The sequence below is a fragment of the Engystomops pustulosus genome, chromosome 1 (genome assembly GCF_040894005.1).
Source record: "Engystomops pustulosus chromosome 1, aEngPut4.maternal, whole genome shotgun sequence".
NCBI lineage: Eukaryota > Metazoa > Chordata > Amphibia > Anura > Leptodactylidae > Engystomops > Engystomops pustulosus.
In genome coordinates, this window is record NC_092411.1 from 170960942 (window position 1) to 170980460 (window position 19519).

The 19519-nt window shown below is 41.4% G+C and overlaps 1 protein-coding gene across 6 annotated transcripts in view; it reads right to left on the reverse strand.

The window, feature by feature from the left end:
• RANBP3 (RAN binding protein 3) overlaps positions 1-19519 on the reverse strand; it is a 144081-nt gene that overhangs the window by 18705 nt on the left and 105857 nt on the right. For all 6 annotated transcript variants that reach the window (XM_072113867.1, XM_072113866.1, XM_072113864.1 and 3 more), the window contains 3 exons: positions 14717-14810; positions 14380-14504; positions 8952-9072 (listed from right to left, as the gene is read on the reverse strand). In XM_072113867.1, the coding sequence (XP_071969968.1) occupies positions 8952-9072; positions 14380-14504; positions 14717-14810 (340 nt within the window). The remainder of the gene's footprint in view (positions 1-8951; positions 9073-14379; positions 14505-14716; positions 14811-19519) is intronic.

A 19519-nucleotide genomic window follows, 5' to 3' on the forward strand; every position in this document is an offset into this window, starting at 1 on the left:
TGATGTATTGCAGGGTGTTAGCTATGTCAGCCTATGCACATGCATATTCTGACACTGTGCCTTTAAGATCATGTCACAGATGCCAATTTACAGGCACATCGAGAAATAATCCAATGGTCCAGCCAGAATCCAGTAAAAACCTGATCAGACCTCAGGGCTGTCATAGGAACGATCGGCGCCCCCTGAAGACGGTGGCATGGTGGTGGTGGGTGCGTTGGAGTGGTGACCGTGGGACAGAGACCCCCAGAAGGCAGTTTCAATGATGTGGTTGCATTAAATGGATTAAACACCCACGATCAGAGCCCACTCTAACCGCTGTTGTTACACTGGGATGTCACCTGTTAGTTACAGCCGGCACCCGGTGTACCCAGATGCTGGCCCAGCTCAGATCCCGGAGCTGAGCCTACATCAGCTCAGCGTCCAAAATATCAGACACTGAGCGTTACAGCCAAGTGCTCTGTGTCCTATATCGGACACAGAGCACCAAGGGGTTAAAGGTAGATGTGAATCATGAAAAGTTTGGGTCTATTGACGGGTAAAAGGGGAGGGGTTAAAGGTTGGCTGCTCATCAACAAGACCGTTTATACAACTCCCAAGTGCAATTCCAGAGCAGTGGTTTCAAACATTTAGAAGGCTTTGGGAGAAATTGTTTCTGTATTTCTTTGGCCATCACCATCTGACCACCCATTGCTGTTGTCAGAAGATGTGGAAAAGGCATTTGATTATGTTGGGTGGTGATGGCGGACTTGGACTGAGCCAACAGTCTACATGTTACATAAACAAAAAAAACATTTACTTTTACCCATCTTGTGCCACATAAAAATGACAAACAGGCATCAAAAATCATATCTAAATAAAAATGGTTCTGTTGTAAATTGCAACATGTCCCACCAAAAAGTCAAGCTCTGAACCAGCTATATCGACCAAAAACATTTAAAGTAATAGAGATGCAATAATTATAGATCCCCCCAACATTAGATTTTATTCTAAATAATTTCTAAAACGCAAGTATATAAATTTGGTCTCACCGTAATCATACTTACCTGTAGAATCTAAATAACATGTTACTTAGGGTGTTTTTTTCCTAAAAGTTAATACATTTTGAGCAATAGGGCCTAATAGTATTACTGAAAAATAAATAAGCCCACCACATATTTTATAGCTCACAAAAGTGTGCACAAGAACCAACCAAAAGCCACTAAATTCTATTGGCTAATGCATGGCCCTCTTTCCCTTCTGTGCCTCGCTGTTGGCCAATACAACAAGTAACGTCCACATGTGGGGTGTCTCTGAGAAATTGCATAATAAATTTTAAAGTGGGATTATCTTTTGTAAATGTGTACATTTTAGAGCTAAATGAATATATTACTGACAAAACAGGAGCATTCTAAATTTCTCTATTGGGTCTATGAACTATAACCCCCACACACACCGATGATATCATTGTGTGTGTGCAGGCAGGGTGCATTCTCTGCCCGCTTGACATGAAGACGAGAGGGAAGACATGCAGAAGATTATTACAGAAGGTTTTTTTTTTTTTTTTTTAATCGAGGGGCATTTCACTTGGGGGGCTGCATGGGGCATTTTGGCACTGGTGGAGCCTGTGAACAACACATTTTTACACCCTAGGCTTATACTCTACTTAAGTTTTCAGAATTTTCTTGGGTAAAATTAAAATCCTTGGCTTATACTTGACTGTATACGGCATAATGAAGATCTCAAAGCATTAACAATCTTCCTAAAAACTTTGAGCCAGTTACATATCACTCCCATTTGAAATGGACAGGATTCCCCAAGGTAGGGGGGACCACTCCTCACTGACTACTCCCATGGAACACTGCTCTGCAGGATATAAGGGTAAACTTTCATGTAACTTTTTTTTTTTAAAGGAAAAAAAATGGATTATAAAACAACTCAGCAACCCCCTGCCCCCCACCACACACACAAACCACACACTGTGCCTGCAGTGTTACATGCAGGCTACATGAAGGCTACATGTTCCATTCATGCAATTACGCATGGTATTAGAGCCGGCATTCTTCAAAAACAAAAACATGAAACCTCTGTTCCAGTCAGGGAGGTGGGCAGCTGCAGTATACAGGAGGTCCCCTACTTAAGAACACCGACTTACAGGCGACCCCTACTTAAGAACACCGACTTACAGGCGACCCCTAGTGACAAACGGACCTCTGGACATTAGTAATTTACTGTACTTTAGCCCTAGGCTACAATAATCAGCTGTAACTTATCAAAGGTGCCTACAATTACGCTTTAGTGTAATCCTGTTTCTTATTACAGCTCAACATTTTAAAATTCAATTCTGGCTGGGGTTACAATTATAAAATATGCAGTTCCAACTTGCATGCAAATTCAACTTAATAACAAACCTACAGAACCTCTCTTGTACGTAACTCAGGGACTGCGTTTACAGTCAAGCTATCCCCTCACTTATGCAATGTTGATTTATCTTCACACAACCAGAGTCTGCTAACAGCCCCCACCCTTTTGTGGGGGTGGTTTATGAAATAGCAGAGGTTGAACACAAGTCAACTGTCTCACTCCCCCACCCTCAGGAATTTCTTCAGCCATTAGCAGTTTGAGCCTCAGTGAGGAAGGGGGGGATAGCATGACTATACTGCAGCTCCCTGCCTCCATGACTGGAACAGAGGAATCAAAAGTCTCTTTTTGAAGAATGCGGGCTCTATTCCCATGGACAGAGGCATCAGTGGAAGATGTATAAAGATATGCGAAAGGCACTGCGTGGGGGTTCCATGGTGACAGGTTCACTTTAAAGTCAAACTGTTTTATTAAACAAAAAACAAAACAGATAATGCCGGGTTACAAGACTGCCCAAAGAAATCCCTAGCAGGGAACAATGTTGCATAGGTAGTACTATAAAGCTGTCCAATGGTAGATCATCTGTTGAGACTCAAAAAATAGTCAATTGCAATTACAAATTAAAAAAAAATTATAATAAAAACCCAAAAGAAATATCAGGCACAGTTCGCTAAACTTCACCCATGCAGGGGGGATATGGAAAAGCAGCACAATTTGCCACATAAAATTTCCCATACAGGGGATTGTCCAATACAAATTTCCACCCAGCCCGATAAAAAGACAAGTCTAGACAAAAAAGAAAATAATATAACCACAAAAAGGAGAACACAAAACAAGGGGAAAAGGAAAGGGAGAAGGAGGTAGTAGTAACCCTAAACAACAGTGTAGTATAGTCAAAGTCGTAAGCTTCCATCCGATGCATCAAAAACATGGTATTCCAGAGGGCCAATTTTTAAGATTAAAACGGAATTGCATGGAAGATTTCAAGAAACGTGCTTTGGATTTGACTAGCAAACTCAAAGCTAGGGGAGATCCTTAACCCTATAGGGACCTGGCCCTTTTTTTGTTTTTTCATTTCCATTTTTCACTCCCCAAATCAAAAATCTATATATTTTTTTTTTTTTTACACGTAAAGAGCTCTGTGATGGCTTGTTTTCTGCATAACAAATTGCATTTCATAGTGACAGTATTCATTCTTCCATGCTATGTACTGGTAAGCGGGAATATAAATTAAAATGCCATAAAATTTGTGAAAAAAATGCATTTGAGCAGTTTTCTTGGGGGCTTGAATATTACGGCTTTCACTGTGCGCCCAAAATGACATATCTACTTTATTCTTTGGGTCGGTGCGATCACAGGGATACCAAATTTGTATAGGTTTTATGTTTTCACAAATTTACTAAAATGTTTTGCGACTTTTGATGAAGTTTTCAATGCTAGCATTTTTAGGGCTGTACGACCTTCTGATCACTTTTAATTGAATTTTGTATATTTTTAAAAATGGCAAAAAGGTGTCATTTTCAAATTTGGGCGCCATTTTCCATTACAGGGTTAAACTCAGTGAAAATCCGTTATTATATTTTGATAGATCGGACATTTTCGGACGTGGCGATACGCAATGTGTTTATGATTTTTACTGTTTATATATTTATATCAGTTCTAGGGAAAGGGGGGGGCGATTTGTATTTTTAGGTTTTTTTATTTTATTTTTTTATTTTAACCCTTGGTTGTCTGATTGATCCTACCATATTCTGCCATTCTACTGTATGGCAGTATATTAGGATTTTTATCACGCAGAAGCAGAAAAAAAAAAATATTTGATCATTAGGGTTGCACGATGCATTCAAATCTTGGTGATTATACGATACTTTCAAAGCCACAAAGTTTCTGTTACTTGCGGTACTGAATGAATTCCACAGACTCTACAGACATTGGGCAGGGGAATCCTTTTGAGACATGTGTCATCTTAGCGGCAGAGCAGGGACCACTTCATCAGGGTAATATCATCATTAGTCCATAAATGGGTCTCTGCATCGGCCAGGGCTTACCCAGACATAAGGTTCTGAATTATGCACTTAATTTTTTGCCCAGCCCGGGATTTGAACCTACAGCCTCCACGGGCCACCTGCCATAGAAATACAGGACAGAGCCTCTATCCACTAGCTTAAATGCACTGGTATATAGAGAGATCTTCTCAGAGGAGAATAATAATAATAAATAATACTAATACGGAGAGTATTATTATAAAATAGCAAAAATAATATTACTAATATTATTATGGAACGATACTGGAATGGAGGGTTGTCTTCGGCTCAGCCCTACGAGCACCCGGGCCAGGTGTTCAGTGATCGAGAGGTGAGAGGAAGGAAAGAGGAAGAGAGAGGTGCGCCGACCTCGTGAAGTAGTAGTGGTAAAAGTAGTATATATAATAAAGAATTGGCTGCTCACCTGAGCGCATAGGATAATGCACTTATATGAATACCAAGCTCGGCAGCTAGTGGTCCCTTCGGATCTGCGGAGTCCGTACCAGTGGGCGGAATGGCAGAAACATGCAGTGGAATTTTCCCGTGGAAGCGATCAAGGGAGACGTCAGCGCCGCGTGGATCCAGAAGTAACTACTGGAACGTAGTTGGTAGTAAAAGCTTGTGCTTTATTAGTAAAATAACTTGATAAAACTTGCTACGCGTTTCGTCCCTGTACAAAGGCCTTCGTCAGGCATCACCTCTGCTTTATCAAGTTATTTTACTAATAAAGCACAAGCTTTTACAACCAACTACGTTCCAGTAGTTACTTCTGGATCCACGCGGCGCTGACGTCTCCCTTCATCGCTTCCACGGGAAAATGCCACTAATATTATTATGGGAATAATGATTATTATTATGGAAAGGAGGATGATTATTATGATTATGGAGATGATGAGGAAGATTATTATTATGATTATGGAGATGAGGAGGACTATTATGATTTCATTGATCCATTGATTTCTATGGATGTACGTGGTCCATATGCGAGACAAAATAAGGTATGCTGCAATTTTTTTCTCACTGTGCGCACATCCATGAAAAAATGGACAGGTGAACAGACCTATAGGAAACAGTGGGTCCGTTTGCCGCAAAAAACAGATAGCATACGGACATCAAAAACACCAGTCTACTTGAGCCCTAAATTCTACTCTTTAGGATACCATTTTATATTAACATTGCCAGGAGAACCTTCACAACACAGAAACTACACGGTCATAAAGCACTAAAGCTTCTCCTGACAAATCACTGGCTGATCGCATGCGTTTCAATGGAAATGCATATTTCTAAATGCAATGTAAATGCCCCATGTGACCGCACCCTAAACATTCAGAAAATAGTTTTTCTTTGTCTTGCATCGATATAGAGTATCGCAATACTTTTCTGGGTATCGATTGAACTCAAAATTCTGGTATCGGTGCAACCCTAGGTCAGACCTCACAAGAATTGTGCAAAAGACTTCAGAAACTTAAGAAAATAACTGCATTATTGATATTCTCTTATTTTACTTTTTTCTTTGGTTTTCTCTTATGTTTTTCACATGAACAGGGATCCTTATCCTCCACAATTTGCAGTTAATCTATTCGCAGAGATACATACATGTATCTCTGAAGATGTGAACTTCTAAACAAAACACCTTATTCCAACCTCTTAGGGCCAATTGGTCTAATTTCTCATTTTCTGAATTTTTTACTATGACACTATATATGTATATGTTTTAACTTGGCTTTTGGCTACACAGTTATCATGTATGTTGTACATTGCTTGTAATTGAGCAGTCACTATAGGAACGGATTCTCCTGTCCCTTATCTCATTTGTGTTTTGTCACTTTTTGTTTATAAGTGAACTCAGATTTATAAGTTCACATAAGTTCACAGTGGGCCGAGTGATACACTTGTGCATTTCTCTGTACCATATGTGTTGAGCACAAAGTCATGATAAGAGACAAGTCTACGTCAGCACAAAGCTAACCAAGTTTGGGAGCTAGTAGGTTGGAGGGTGACGGCAGCTGTAGGTAATCTATCTAGGGCTGACACGTTTTTATAAAATGCCTTCATGTTATATTCCTGTATTGCCGAGATCTTTTCACATATCAACATCTGCGAGATCCTTGCCTTCACCTGGTCTACTGACAGGGTCGACAACTTCCAGTGAACTGTGATATGAATCCTGGCTACCATACAGAAAAACTGACAACTTATATGCTTGAAATTAAAACTTGAGCTTTATCTGCCAACAACAGTACTTCAGGCGTAGGTTTCAGTGACATTTTCAGTACCGTTAAAATTAATTTGAGCTATGTGGCTCCAAAATACAGTCACCCTCAGCCATGACAACAAAATGTTTGACATCGCTCCCATCTGGCCAGAACCTTAGAAACACAAGGTTGAGACAAAAGGAAAGATTTTATGAATGTGTTCCGGGACCAGAAAGGACCCATGTAGGATCTTAATGGACGTTTCTGCCAAAGTCACCTAGCGACTTTCCCCGCAACTTTCTCACAACAATGTCATATCTGCAACAACATGTTCATGACTCCCATCTAGTCATGAAAGGCAATTTCTGAACCCTAGGTGGTTAATTCTACATCGAATAGATAGAGGACAAAACATCTCTAGACATTCAGTTGTTTTTACAAATAATTTTCAAAAGTATGTCATGTGTGGGAGGGAAGTCTGAGAACATGGAGAACTAGTAAAATGGAGAAGCTGCCCTAGTTCAAACCTGTGGGAATGGTGGTGGTCATGTTTCATTGGAAGGCGGCCCCTGTAGACACCTTGTTCCTCTCTAAGAAATGATGGAGTTGCGTCAAACCCCTCTCTCTCTCCACCAACTAGATTGCTCACGATATTACCACGCAGAGGGTTTTTAAATAGTCACATACCCACAAGCTTTTAGAGGGATTGTTTGCCATAAATAAAGACCTGCACAACCTACACCACATTGTGAGTCAGAGGTAAAAGGGTTATTGTTGATAACTTAAGTGGCAGGGGACTTGTAACCCAAAAGGCTCCCAGTAGGGATAGAGGCTTCCGTAGAGGGTTTCCAATGAGACTCAGGCCTACCATGCACAACTATTATTTGTACTAACCTAGCCGCCTCAGGGTGTAATCTTGACTCACAAATATGTAATATAATTCTATCATCTTACCAGTATGAGAAACAATATTGCATAAGAGTGCCTCAGTTTTTCCAAAGTTTAAACATAGGCCAGATGCTCTTGAAAACCTATCCATTAGCGCAGAAAGGTTAGGCAATGATGTCAAAGGTTTAGTTATTGGCAGAAGCAGATAGTCTGCTAACAGATTAACTTTGTAGTGACTGCCTCCCAACTCAAGCCCTGCAATGTTTGAAGTGGCCTTCATCAGTGTAACCAATGGTTAAATTGCAAATGCAAAAAAAGGCTGGGTATAAAGGACAACCTCGGTGCCTCTCGTCTTTGGATAGTAGATCTGATAGTGGTCGGAAGCTTCCAGGTGGCTGAAGGAGAGAAGTATGTGACAGGTCCACTTTAAACGGCTGTACAATATTTGTATGGAAATTTGGACACAGGGTCTTATTCTTTGCAGGATGGGATGTACTTTACAAATACTATATTTTAGGGTGTCTTTGGCTTATTGATATTATATCAGGTCTATAGTACATGGAGGAATAGAAGATAACTCAATTTTTGCTTTTTAACAATTTTTTTGGGGGGATACACGGTACCATAAAAATAATATCTTTTTTTCTACGCATCACTATAATTACAGTGACGCCTCATGTATGCAGTTATTAAATATTTTTCTGATTTTACTGAACAAAAACTAAAGTGTCATCTGCTTTAGCATTTGGTGGCAAATAACTTTTTAGAACATTTAGTTTTTCAGGTTTTTTTTTTTTTTTTAAATGTCCTTCACCGAGCCAATCCAATAAGATTTTGGATTTACTGTACAGATTGTTACGGACACAGCAATACCAAATATGCAAGTTTCTTTTGTCATTTGTGTTCTTTATTAGATATGTATATGTAATTGTGTTATCTTGGAGACTTTTTATTTTTAATAAAATAAACAGGTTGGCTTGTACAAGCAACCATGCAGCCTCAGGGCACTCATCAGATTCCAGGGCTACTGTATGAAGAACAGATTACATCCATTAAGAGGGTTAGCAGAGGCATTGCCAGTCATAGGTGTTGGGGGTGGGTGTCAGCTGCAGCTGGTGCTAGCAGCCTGATGGAATAGTACTGCATGGGTCAGCAAGTCACCTCCACCCAGCATTACTATTAGATTCAATGTGGGCTTTGCACCATAGTGTTTTATACACTTTTCAGACTTTAAAGTTAGTACAAAAAAGGGAAAGAAATAATTTTTTATGCCACAGGCCAAATTTGCACACGCCCAACTCGGTATCAAGTTGGGCTTGGCAACCATTTACTGTGGCAGATTTATCATGCAATATCAGCTGCTTTGACAAAACTGATGTATTATGAGTATCTAGTCTAACTTTGAATTTTCTAATTTTTCGCAATACGGTTCTCTAGCAGTATAAATTTTATAATCTACATCAGTTACTAGCAAACAATTACAGCTTTCTTCCCATCAATAACTCACCAAGTCTAGACTGTAACATGCCATCGTCTGTAGAAGCCATATCATTGAGTCGTAGTAGACCACGGCCTCTCTCTACCCAAGACTGAGAGATTTTATCAAACACGAACAGCTTGCACTGAATCTAATGTTAAAAACAAAAACAGTAAAATAAAAAAAATGTGCATCTGAATTACCACACAGATTTTCATACATTAAAAAATGATAACCATCCATGCTCTGTAAATACAAAACTAAATGTACAAATATCAAACATTTCAGAAACGTGAACATTTTATTTCTTTTATTGCAGTTTAAGCTAAATTACATAAATATTTTATCAAAACCTTTCAAAGATTCTATCTCTTTTCCTATCATTATATTGTGACATTTATAGCTCCATTATACAAAAATGAACATTACTTTCAGAAGCTCTTCACCAAAAAGGACAACTTTTCAATGCAGCCTTAAAAAGCATTATCCCCCTTCTCTTCAATCCACATGCTTTTAAGTCAGCCATTGTCACATTAGGTATAATTTTTCATAGATGGTTTTAAGGCCGTGCAGAGCTTTGAATTTTAATTCCTTGTCTGATTTTTACACTGCCCATTTGATGCATTGGCAAACTCCCCCCCCCCCCCCGGTATATAGCCAGTGCCTTCTGCCCCCCCCCCGGTATATAGCCAGTGCCTTCTGCCCCCCCCCGTATATAGCCAGTGCCTTCTGCCCTCCCCCCCCCCCCCGGGTATATAGCCAGTGCCTTCTGCCCTCCCCCCCCCCCCGGGTATATAAGCCAGTGCCTGCTGCCCCCACCTTAGTATATAAGCCAGTGCCTGCTGCCCCCACCTTAGTATATAAGCCAGTGCCTGCTGCCCCCACCTTAGTATATAAGCCAGTGCCTGCTGCCCCCACCTTAGTATATAAGCCAGTGCCTGCTGCCCCCACCTTAGTATATAAGCCAGTGCCTGCTGCCCCCACCTTAGTATATAAGCCAGTGCCTGCTGCCCCCACCTTAGTATATAAGCCAGTGCCTTCTGCCCCCACCTTAGTATATAAGCCAGTGCCTGCTGCCCCCACCTTAGTATATAAGCCAGTGCCTGCTGCCCCCACCTTAGTATATAAGCCAGTGCCTGCTGCCCCCACCTTAGTATATAAGCCAGTGCCTGCTGCCCCCAACTTAGTATATAAGCCAGTGCCTGCTGCCCCCAGCTTAGTATATAAGCCAGTGCCTGCTGCCCCCAGCTTAGTATATAAGCCAGTGCCTGCTGCCCCCAGCTTAGTATATAAGCCAGTGCCTGCTGCCCCCAGCTTAGTATATAAGCCAGTGCCTGCTGCCCCCAGCTTAGTATATAAGCCAGTGCCTGCTGCCCCCAGCTTAGTATATAAGCCAGTGCCTGCTGCCCCCACCTTAGTATATAAGCCAGTGCCTGCTGCCCCCACCTTAGTATATAAGCCAGTGCCTGCTGCCCCCACCTTAGTATATAAGCCAGTGCCTGCTGCCCCCACCTTAGTATATAAGCCAGTGCCTGCTGCCCCCACCTTAGTATACAAGCCAGTGCCTGCTGCCCCCACCTTAGAATATAAGCCAGTGCCTGCTGCCCCCACCAGTATATAAGCCAGTGCCTGCTGCCCCCACCTTAGAATATAAGTCAGTGCCTGCTGCCCCCACCAGTATTTAAGCCAGTGCCTGCTGCCCCCACCAGTATATAAGCCAGTGCCTGCTGCCCCCACCAGCATATAGCCAGTGCCTGCTGCCCCCACCAGTATATAGCCAGTGCCTGCTGCCCCCACCAGTATATAGCCAGTGCCTGCTGCCCCCACCAGTATATAGCCAGTGCCTGCTGCCCCCACCAGTATATAGCCAGTGCTTGTTCCCCCAGGGGGTCACGTGACTGCCGAGTCTATAGAGTTCTGCATCGGGCTACTTCAAGGCGATGCATTGAGGAGTGAAGTGGTAACAAATTGCATCTCCCTTTTCCAAAGGGTCTCTCCGGTCCTGCTCCAATTACTAGCTGCAGACTTTGGAACCAACTTTAGACTTCAGCAGACAGTCAGAGAAGAGTTAATAACTTGCAATTAAAAAAAAATTAATATATATGAAAGATACATTAAATAACATGGTGTATTGGTGTATTGTTGTGCCTGATGAAGGCTCGTGTACGGAGCCGAAACGCATCGCCTTTTAAACCCCAATAAACCCGAAAAAGTTATATTGCCTCTATCAGGAATTGTATTGTTTGAGCGTCGGATCCGCTCCATACTGCCACTTTGGGAATGGACCGGTGGGAACACCCCTTTAAGTAACATCTGCAAGCGGGAGACCCTAATCTAAGAATATTGGAATTCCTGGGGTCCAATCTGCTAGCTATAACTCAGACAGGGTAAGGGTCCGTGGCTTAAGAAAAGGAAGTGCCAAGCTACTACTTCACTTCAAGTTGTGGAATTTCTGTGGAAGATATCAATAAAAGCACTTTTGAGTGTTCCAAATATGCAATAAAAGAGCTTGCGAAGCATCTCCTTTTCATTCCATCCACTGTAGCCGTTCGTCTCCATACACACTATGCTTCTGGATGCCCCGGAAGAAGCCATACGGCGAAACCCAGGGTCAAGTAGATTGGTTTCCTGCTTTGGAAAAACATTGATTTTATACAAAGTGCTATTTTTATAATTGTTTGTTACTATGATACTTTTAATATACTTGGAAAATGTGGGCGATTTGTACTATAGATTTTTTTCTCTCTCTAGTCCATATAGCGAAGCCAATAGAATTACACAGAATTAGTCTGAAAACTGCGGTGCGTTTTCCCCGAGTATAGTGTGTTTGGAGACCAATGGCTTCAGTGGATGAAAAGAAAAGGAGACTTCTTGAAGTGAAGCTTGGCACTTCCTTATCTTATACTTACTGTTCTTGGGTCTGAGTTGCCTATAAGGCATAGCACCCTCAAGACTACGTTTGAATATTTTTTTTAACAAAAAAATTTTTTTGACGGGTCCCTAGCTTACTGATTGACTGTACTAAACCAACATGGGGAGAGAAAAAGAACTGGACCGCACATCCACACATCACACAATGATCTAATGCCGCTAGGCTACATTATATAACGAACTCGAGGTTCTTAGTTACATTTTGATCAAATTGTATAAGCCCACCAACCACTTCACGGTGACCTCTTTATGGTGGGTCCCTACGCTATTTTGTGCAGCATCACATGGCGTCCACCCCCGCTGCAGCACAGCGCCGGCAGGGACCAAGACCCGGTTGCCCCCCAGTACCCATACTGGCGGGCATAGCCCCCATGGCTCCGGGCCCGGGTACCAGCACTCCGCCCCATTCGACCCAGGTGTTTTTAAATTAGCAGGAGACTGCATTTAGGGGCCGCCTACCTCCTCTCAGCCAGTGTCTGAGACCACATGGAACGGTGAGTAGTTAACACCTGTTCACACATGGTGAGCCTTTTTTCCTGTTCACATGGTGCGGTGTTGCATGGCGTCCGCCGCTTCTGTGGTGCGGTGCTGGTGGGGGCCTGGGCCCGGAGCCATGGGGGCTATGCCTGCCACTATGGGTACTGGGGGGCAACCGGGTCTTGGTCCCTGCCGGCGCTGTGCTGCAGCGGGGGTGGACGCCATGTGATGCTGCATAAAATAGCGTAGGGACCCACCATAAAGAGGTCACCGTGAAGTGGTTGGTGGGCTTATACAATTTGATCAAAATGTAACTAAGAACCTCGAGTTCGTTATATAATGTAGCCTAGCGGCATTAGATCATTGTGTGATGTGTGGATGTGCGGTCCAGTTCTTTTTCTCTCCCCATACTGATTGACTGTATTTTGGGGGCTTCCTGCCCCAAAAATGGAGCAATGGAGGAGGTGACGCTATAATGTCTCAATTTTAAAAACCACAAACTAATCTAAATATATTGCAGCAACAAGCAGAATTATTGCATTTATGGCAATTGTCCAATTTAAACAATCGTATCCACACAAAGTGAAAAAAATATCTAAACATTAAAATGACAGAACTACCGTATTTTTCGGACTATAAGACGCACCCCAGATTTAGGCTTCCAAAAAAAGGAAAAATATATTTTACACCAATTAAAATATCCCTGTTGGTCGCACTAAAGCAAAGCGCACGCAGCTCTGCATCATTCATACACGCAGCTCTGCATCATTCATACACGCAGCTCTGCATCATTCATACACGCAGCTCTGCATCATTCATACACGCAGCTCTGCATCATTCATACACGCAGCTCTGCATCATTCATACACGCAGCTCTGCATCATTCATACACGCAGCTCTGCATCATTCATACACACACTTCCCCTTCTTACCCTGTCCCAGCCCAGCATGTCCCCTTTCTCCCAGTATCAGATCCTATGGTGATGTAAGAAGCATGTTATCAGTCACATGATTCTGACATCATGGCAGGTCCTGTACCTGTAGGCAGAGGGAGAGAGCAGTACGGAGTCTCTCCTCTCTGGGACATTGGGTGCAGCTCTATATCAGGGCATCCCCCCCATCTCCATTACAGCTGTCAGGGGGGTCTTTAAGACACAGGCACTTTTTAGCAAAATTTTTTCTTGATAAAAAGTGCATATTGTAGTCCAAAAAATACGGTATTTTTTCCCATGAAAAAAAAAATTCTCGAATTACAATACCCTAGTGATGTTTACACAAAGAATTTTTAACCCTTTACTTTTAACACTTTTACTCTTTTTATTGCTGTTTTAGCTCTTATCACTCACAGTGATGGTCAGTGCAAAATTCCAGGGTGTGAGTGGGGACTCTCTAACCAGACACATTATGATCCATTTAGTTCTGAGAGCTGAAATTTGGTTAGATTATCAGGGTACATGTTTATATACACTTTCATATGGCTCTGACAACATATAAAGATGAGATAGAATAGATATGATGAGATCCATGAGACGCCAACTACACTCAATTCTAGCTCTCCTGCATCTCTGCTATTCCACAACACCCAAGATCTGCTGCGCCTTCCCAGATAAATAACTGATCTGCCTTTAGCTTGTAGTTCTCCTCTTGTTGCAACCACTGCTGGCAGGAACTCAGATTGTGTCAGTGTGAGCTCCTCCCTGGACTACAGGGGTTGGGGCTATAGTGCAGGGAGCAGAGACACCCAAACTCAGCTCCAGGCAGTCACACAGAAATCCAAGATGGCGAAGGTCAGAAGTTACAGGGTCGTGTCGAAGGGCAACTGAAATTGTAAACACCAGGACTGATAGAGACAGGGTGGACTTATTAATAAAAAATACAGCATTTCACAGATATAACAGTGAATTAGAGAATGTGTTATTTTGTTATCCTGAATACATTTAAGAAACTTGTCTTCGTGGGAATACCCTTTAAGTCAGTTTCTAAAAGGGATTGTAAAGGTTATGACCATCTGCAATGAATGCTTTACCATGTCTTCCTAGTTTCTCCTTACCTGAAGAACATTGCTCTCGGCTTCTTCACCAGTGATAACTTCTACTTTCTCTAGTAGGCATCGTTTTGCCGTGGCTTTTGTGTAAGCAGCTGCAGATTCGGCCAAAGATTCTGAGATATTGTTTGCTGCAATTTCCAAACAAAATAAAGCTAAAATTTGCCAAGGTCTAGCAGCTCTCTCAAGTAAAAGCAGGGTCAAGTATACATGTTTGATGAAATCTAAATATTCATGCAGCTCATAAATCCCCACAGTTATAAATATAAAACCAAAACACATGGGCAAACAAATATTCATATATTTTTTTATGAAAATCAAAACACATAAATCCATTGCTTACATTTTTCTGGGGTGTTTTCTAAAGATCCTTCTCCTCCAGACTCTCCAGCATTTTCCTTATTGCTGTCTGAACTTGCTTCAGCTTTGGGCAAACTCTAAAGTGATAAATTCATCACAAATGTTAAGCTTCAGGTCTAGCTACTCATCTAACAAAAACAAACAAACAAAACCACTTATCTACCATATACCGGGTTACGTAGAAGATAGGGTCCGGAGGTTTGTTCTTAAGTTGAATTTGTATGCAAGATGAAACTGTATATTTTATAATTGTAGATCCAGACAAAAAAAAATTTGGCCCCTGTGACAATTGGAGTTTAAACATTTTTTTTTTTGCTGTAATGGGACCAAGGATTATCAATAAAGCTTCATTACAGACATCTTACAGCTGATCATTGCAGTCTGGGACTATAGTAAAGCATTCAGAAAGCTTCACCAGAGGTCAGAGGGGTCTGTCTGTAACTATGGGTTGTCTCAGCAGTACAATTGTAGAAAAAAAAAATGGCGGGTGCAAGCTTCCAGGGCCAGGCAAAAAGGTTCTCCAAAATATGCACAAAGAAAAGAAGCAGCACTCCAACGCAGGTAGATGTAAGGTGAAAAGGCGCCGTCTTAATTCCATAGTAATAAGTGGTGACGTTTCGGCTTAGTATGAGCCTTTCTCAAGCAATGTGTACAATCAATATGGCAGATATTTATATATAAAAAAAAAAACCCATGATTCCCCCCCCGTCTATCTTAAAGGCACAGTGTCAGCCTATGCACGTGCATAGGTTGACACAGCTAATACCCTGCAATACATCAGTATTGCAGAGTATTATCATGAACAAGCGAAAAAGATGATTGTGTTATATTTGTTTTTTTTGCAGTAAAATTGTAATATATTAAAAACTGTATAAATGAGGTATCAATGTAATCGTAGTGATCTATAGAATAAAAGAGTCCCCCAAAATATACAAGAAGCTGCAAACCCAAAAATTGATGATTTTCTTTTCCTCCATACATTCAAGAGTTAATAAAATCTCAACAATAAGCTACAGACCTAAAAAAATTAAAATTGTATAGCCAATAAAAAGAGACAATGCATAATCTGCTTTGAATGGCACAGCTTCCCTTCAATGCTCTGGCCGGCGCCCATACAGCAGGTTACCACCACATATGGGGTATTGTTATACGCAGGAGGGATTGGGTATCAAACTTTGTGGAGCGTTTTATCCACTGAGAATGTGTACAATTTATGGGAAAAAAAAAAACAATTTTCAAAAATAAAAGGGTCGTGAAGGGGTTATAGGTTACAGCCTTCCTACTGTTCTGAAGTGTAGAGATTACATTATCAGAAAGACCTTTAATTTATTTTTTAAAGAAAGGATTAACCTTTCAAGTGCCAGGCCATCAGATCAAGCCTTCTGTTTTGCGTATGACAGACTGGGCCCTGCTGTAGAAGGGTCGGTATGTCTGTTTGTCCTGAGGGAGTTATCGCTTTCAGCCCCTTGGATTCTGAGAACCAAGCACTCTTTGGCCAAAAGGGGGCTATCAGAATTAACGTTGCATGATCCCATCTGATCTTTCTCAAGAACGTTGGTAGCAAGACCAGTAGGGGAAAGGCATAAGCAGGTCTGAACCCCCATCTCACTAAAAGTGTGTTCACAGCCCATGGTTTGTCTAGTGGACTCAGAAAACAATCTTTGCACTTATCTGTTCTTCTTGGTGGCAAAAAGATCTATTTCTGGAATCGACCATAAACCTATAATGTCCCTGAACCCTCCCTGCTCAGGCACTACCCCCTTCTGCTCCAGATGGGTCCTTCTCAGAAAATCTGCAGAACAGCTTAGCTTCTACTGCCTCTGCTGGATTCCCTACAAGCATAAAGTCCTCAAGGTAGGGGACAAATATAACCTGTCCTAGACGGATGTATCACGCCATCTCAGCGATCAACTTCGTGAAGACTCTTGGGGCAATTGATACCCTAAAGGGCATTGTCCTGAATTATAGATGTGTTAGCGTTCCTTTTAGAGCCACAGCGACCCTCAAGAATTTTTGATATGCCGGATGAATAGGGACATAATAAGCATCGGACAAATCGACCAATGCCATGAAACAATCCTGGTACAGAATATTCACTGTGCATTTCATAGTTTCCATCCTGAATTTTCCACTAACAGATACCTGATTAGAGTTTTAGGATGATTATTGTCCGAAGTGATCCATCTGGTTTGTTGACGTGGAATAACGTGGAGTAGAATCCCAAGCCTCTTTAATGGATTGGAACCTCCCCCAGTACTGCTTCCTGAAGTAATTTTTTTACTTTCGATTCTAGCGCTGACTGTGCGCTGTAATTCATCATAATTGTAGTCCTGAATCAGGGGGAAATTTTAACAGATTCTGGAAACAATTGCAATAGCCTGCCCTCCACAGGACATCTGGCTTTCATTGCTGACTGGACTTTTTTGAGGGGTATGGAGAATGGTTAAACATCAATCCTCTAGGTTATTTTGAGGATTTCCTGCCCTCTTCTTTCCTCGAGGTTTTCGGGTAGCAGTAAACCTTCTTTAGGGACGAAAGGACTTATTTCTAAACTCCTGACATGTCAGAAAGCCTTTCTTCTTATCAAAAGCTTCATCAAATATTTAATCTAGTGCATAATGAATCCCTTTTTGTAAACTCGGCTTTAATGTCCTTATGCAAAGGGAAAACATGATTTTTTTTCCTCCCCGAGCCCTTAAAACATCACGTCCTGAACTCAATTATGCTCTTTCTGTTCTTCAATCTCCATGGTGGACCTGACCCTTTACTAGATTATCAGTATCTTCCACTGGAAAAAAGGGTCTTCCAGCGTCTTCTAGCTGCAACTAGAGAGATTAAAAAGTAGACAATTTTTTTTTTCTTTCAATGAGTTACAGACTTCTCTTATGAAAGTATGCATGGATTCAAACATTACTGATTCCTGGCCTCCTATACTTTGAATACATGTCTCACAGGTAGACTTCTCATATGTTGCTGGCAAGTTAACGTCACAAATCCTACAGAACGTGTTCTTGGACTTTCCAGCGGCCTTACTACAATCCTTGCTGCCTTACTTAACACCCAATATGCCAGGGTGCAGTCCAATATGCGGCAGACTTATCAGCACATTAACATACTTGTGTGGCTAGGACATTGTTAAATTCAAATTACCCATTACCCATTGAAATTTGAAATTTTCACCCTACGCTTTCTAAAATACACTTCTCAACCACCATGCAGAGGAGCCTGTTAGAAGATGATCCAGGATTGGTTGCTATTCTACCATAGGTCATGGATATGAGCTCTGAGCTTTGATTTATTATCAGTGACTATAGTAATCACACAACTTATGTGCGAGAAAAACTGTTCCAATTGACCGTCAGAGACAGGCGGCCACCGTCAACGACATTTTGTTATAGGCAAGTTATTTCCTATCCCGGACAAAGCCGCGATCTACAGCTAATGTTGTTTAAAAGCAGAAGGTAGATTTCCTTTAAATAGCCCAGATAAGAATTGGTCTCGCAGAACCTAATGCAGAGGAATAAAAAAAATTTTTAAAAGGCAGCACAAGTCCAGAGTGAACATACATAGGCCGTAGTAAACAAAGTCTTCTCCACATGACTGTGGTATAAATGTCCTTAAATTTGACTGAGCAAACAGGAGTATGAATCGGACTGTATATTGGAACAAAACAAAACAAATTAAGCTAACATGCAACAGCCATTTGTCCCAGATAGCATGGAATATCTTTTTCTTTTAAATGTGGATTAATATCCACTTCTTAATAAGAAGAGCAGCATTAACTAACAAACCAGTCACAGATTGTGGGTTGGGCAGCCATGGGTAGATTGTGACCACAGTTTTCCTGGGACAGTACACGGCTTGAATAAGGAAAGCACGGCTTGTGATGGGGTAGAACAATTCCAGGTCCACAAGTAGCAGGCTTAACTTTGAGTTCTAAGGGACAGTTATGCCCATACTGTCAAATAGGAATTCACGCACTTGCTCTCAGTACCCTCTGACCACAGAAGGTGTAGAAAAGTATGAGGTTGCAGAGCACTTAGGGCACAAATCAGGGAAGTCAGGAGGAAATTTACCAACTCTGGCAATTGTTTGATATGCCTGGTGGAGTATGTAGATCTGAGACATTCCGTCTCCCAGGTAAGGGGAAGCCATTATAGGTATAGAGAATGGTAATGTCCTATTTCTCATTTATGAGGGCCAAATTCACCTCTCCCAGGGTGCCCTGGCCGGGTAAGGGGTTTGTTTACCCCTTTCACGCTCTGAAAATAGCGTGACTTTTACACCATCAAAAAATGTAATAAAAAGTGATCAAACTATCACGCAGTCCTCAAAAAAGTAGCAATGAAAATGTTGGCCTGTTTCGCACAAAATTACAACACACAGCTCCATACAACAGAATATGAAAAAATTATTAGTCAGAAGATTCCGAAAAAATTTTTTCACACACATTCTTTTAATATTTGAAAATGTATTTAAACGCAATATAGCCTATATAAATTTGGTATCATCATGATCGTACCAACCCAAAGCATAAAGTAGAGGTGTTAATTGGAGTGTAGAGTGAAAGTCGTATAAACTGAGCCCACAAGAAAATGAAGCAAATGCGGGTTTTAAACCAATTTTCCACATTTGGAATTTTCTCCCCCGCTTTTCGGTACACAACATGGAATAATAAATAACATCACTGAAAAGTAAAATTTGTTACACACAAAATAAGCCCTCACACAGCTCTGTACACAGAAAAATGAAAATAAAACAAATATGGATTTTTGAAAGTAGAGAG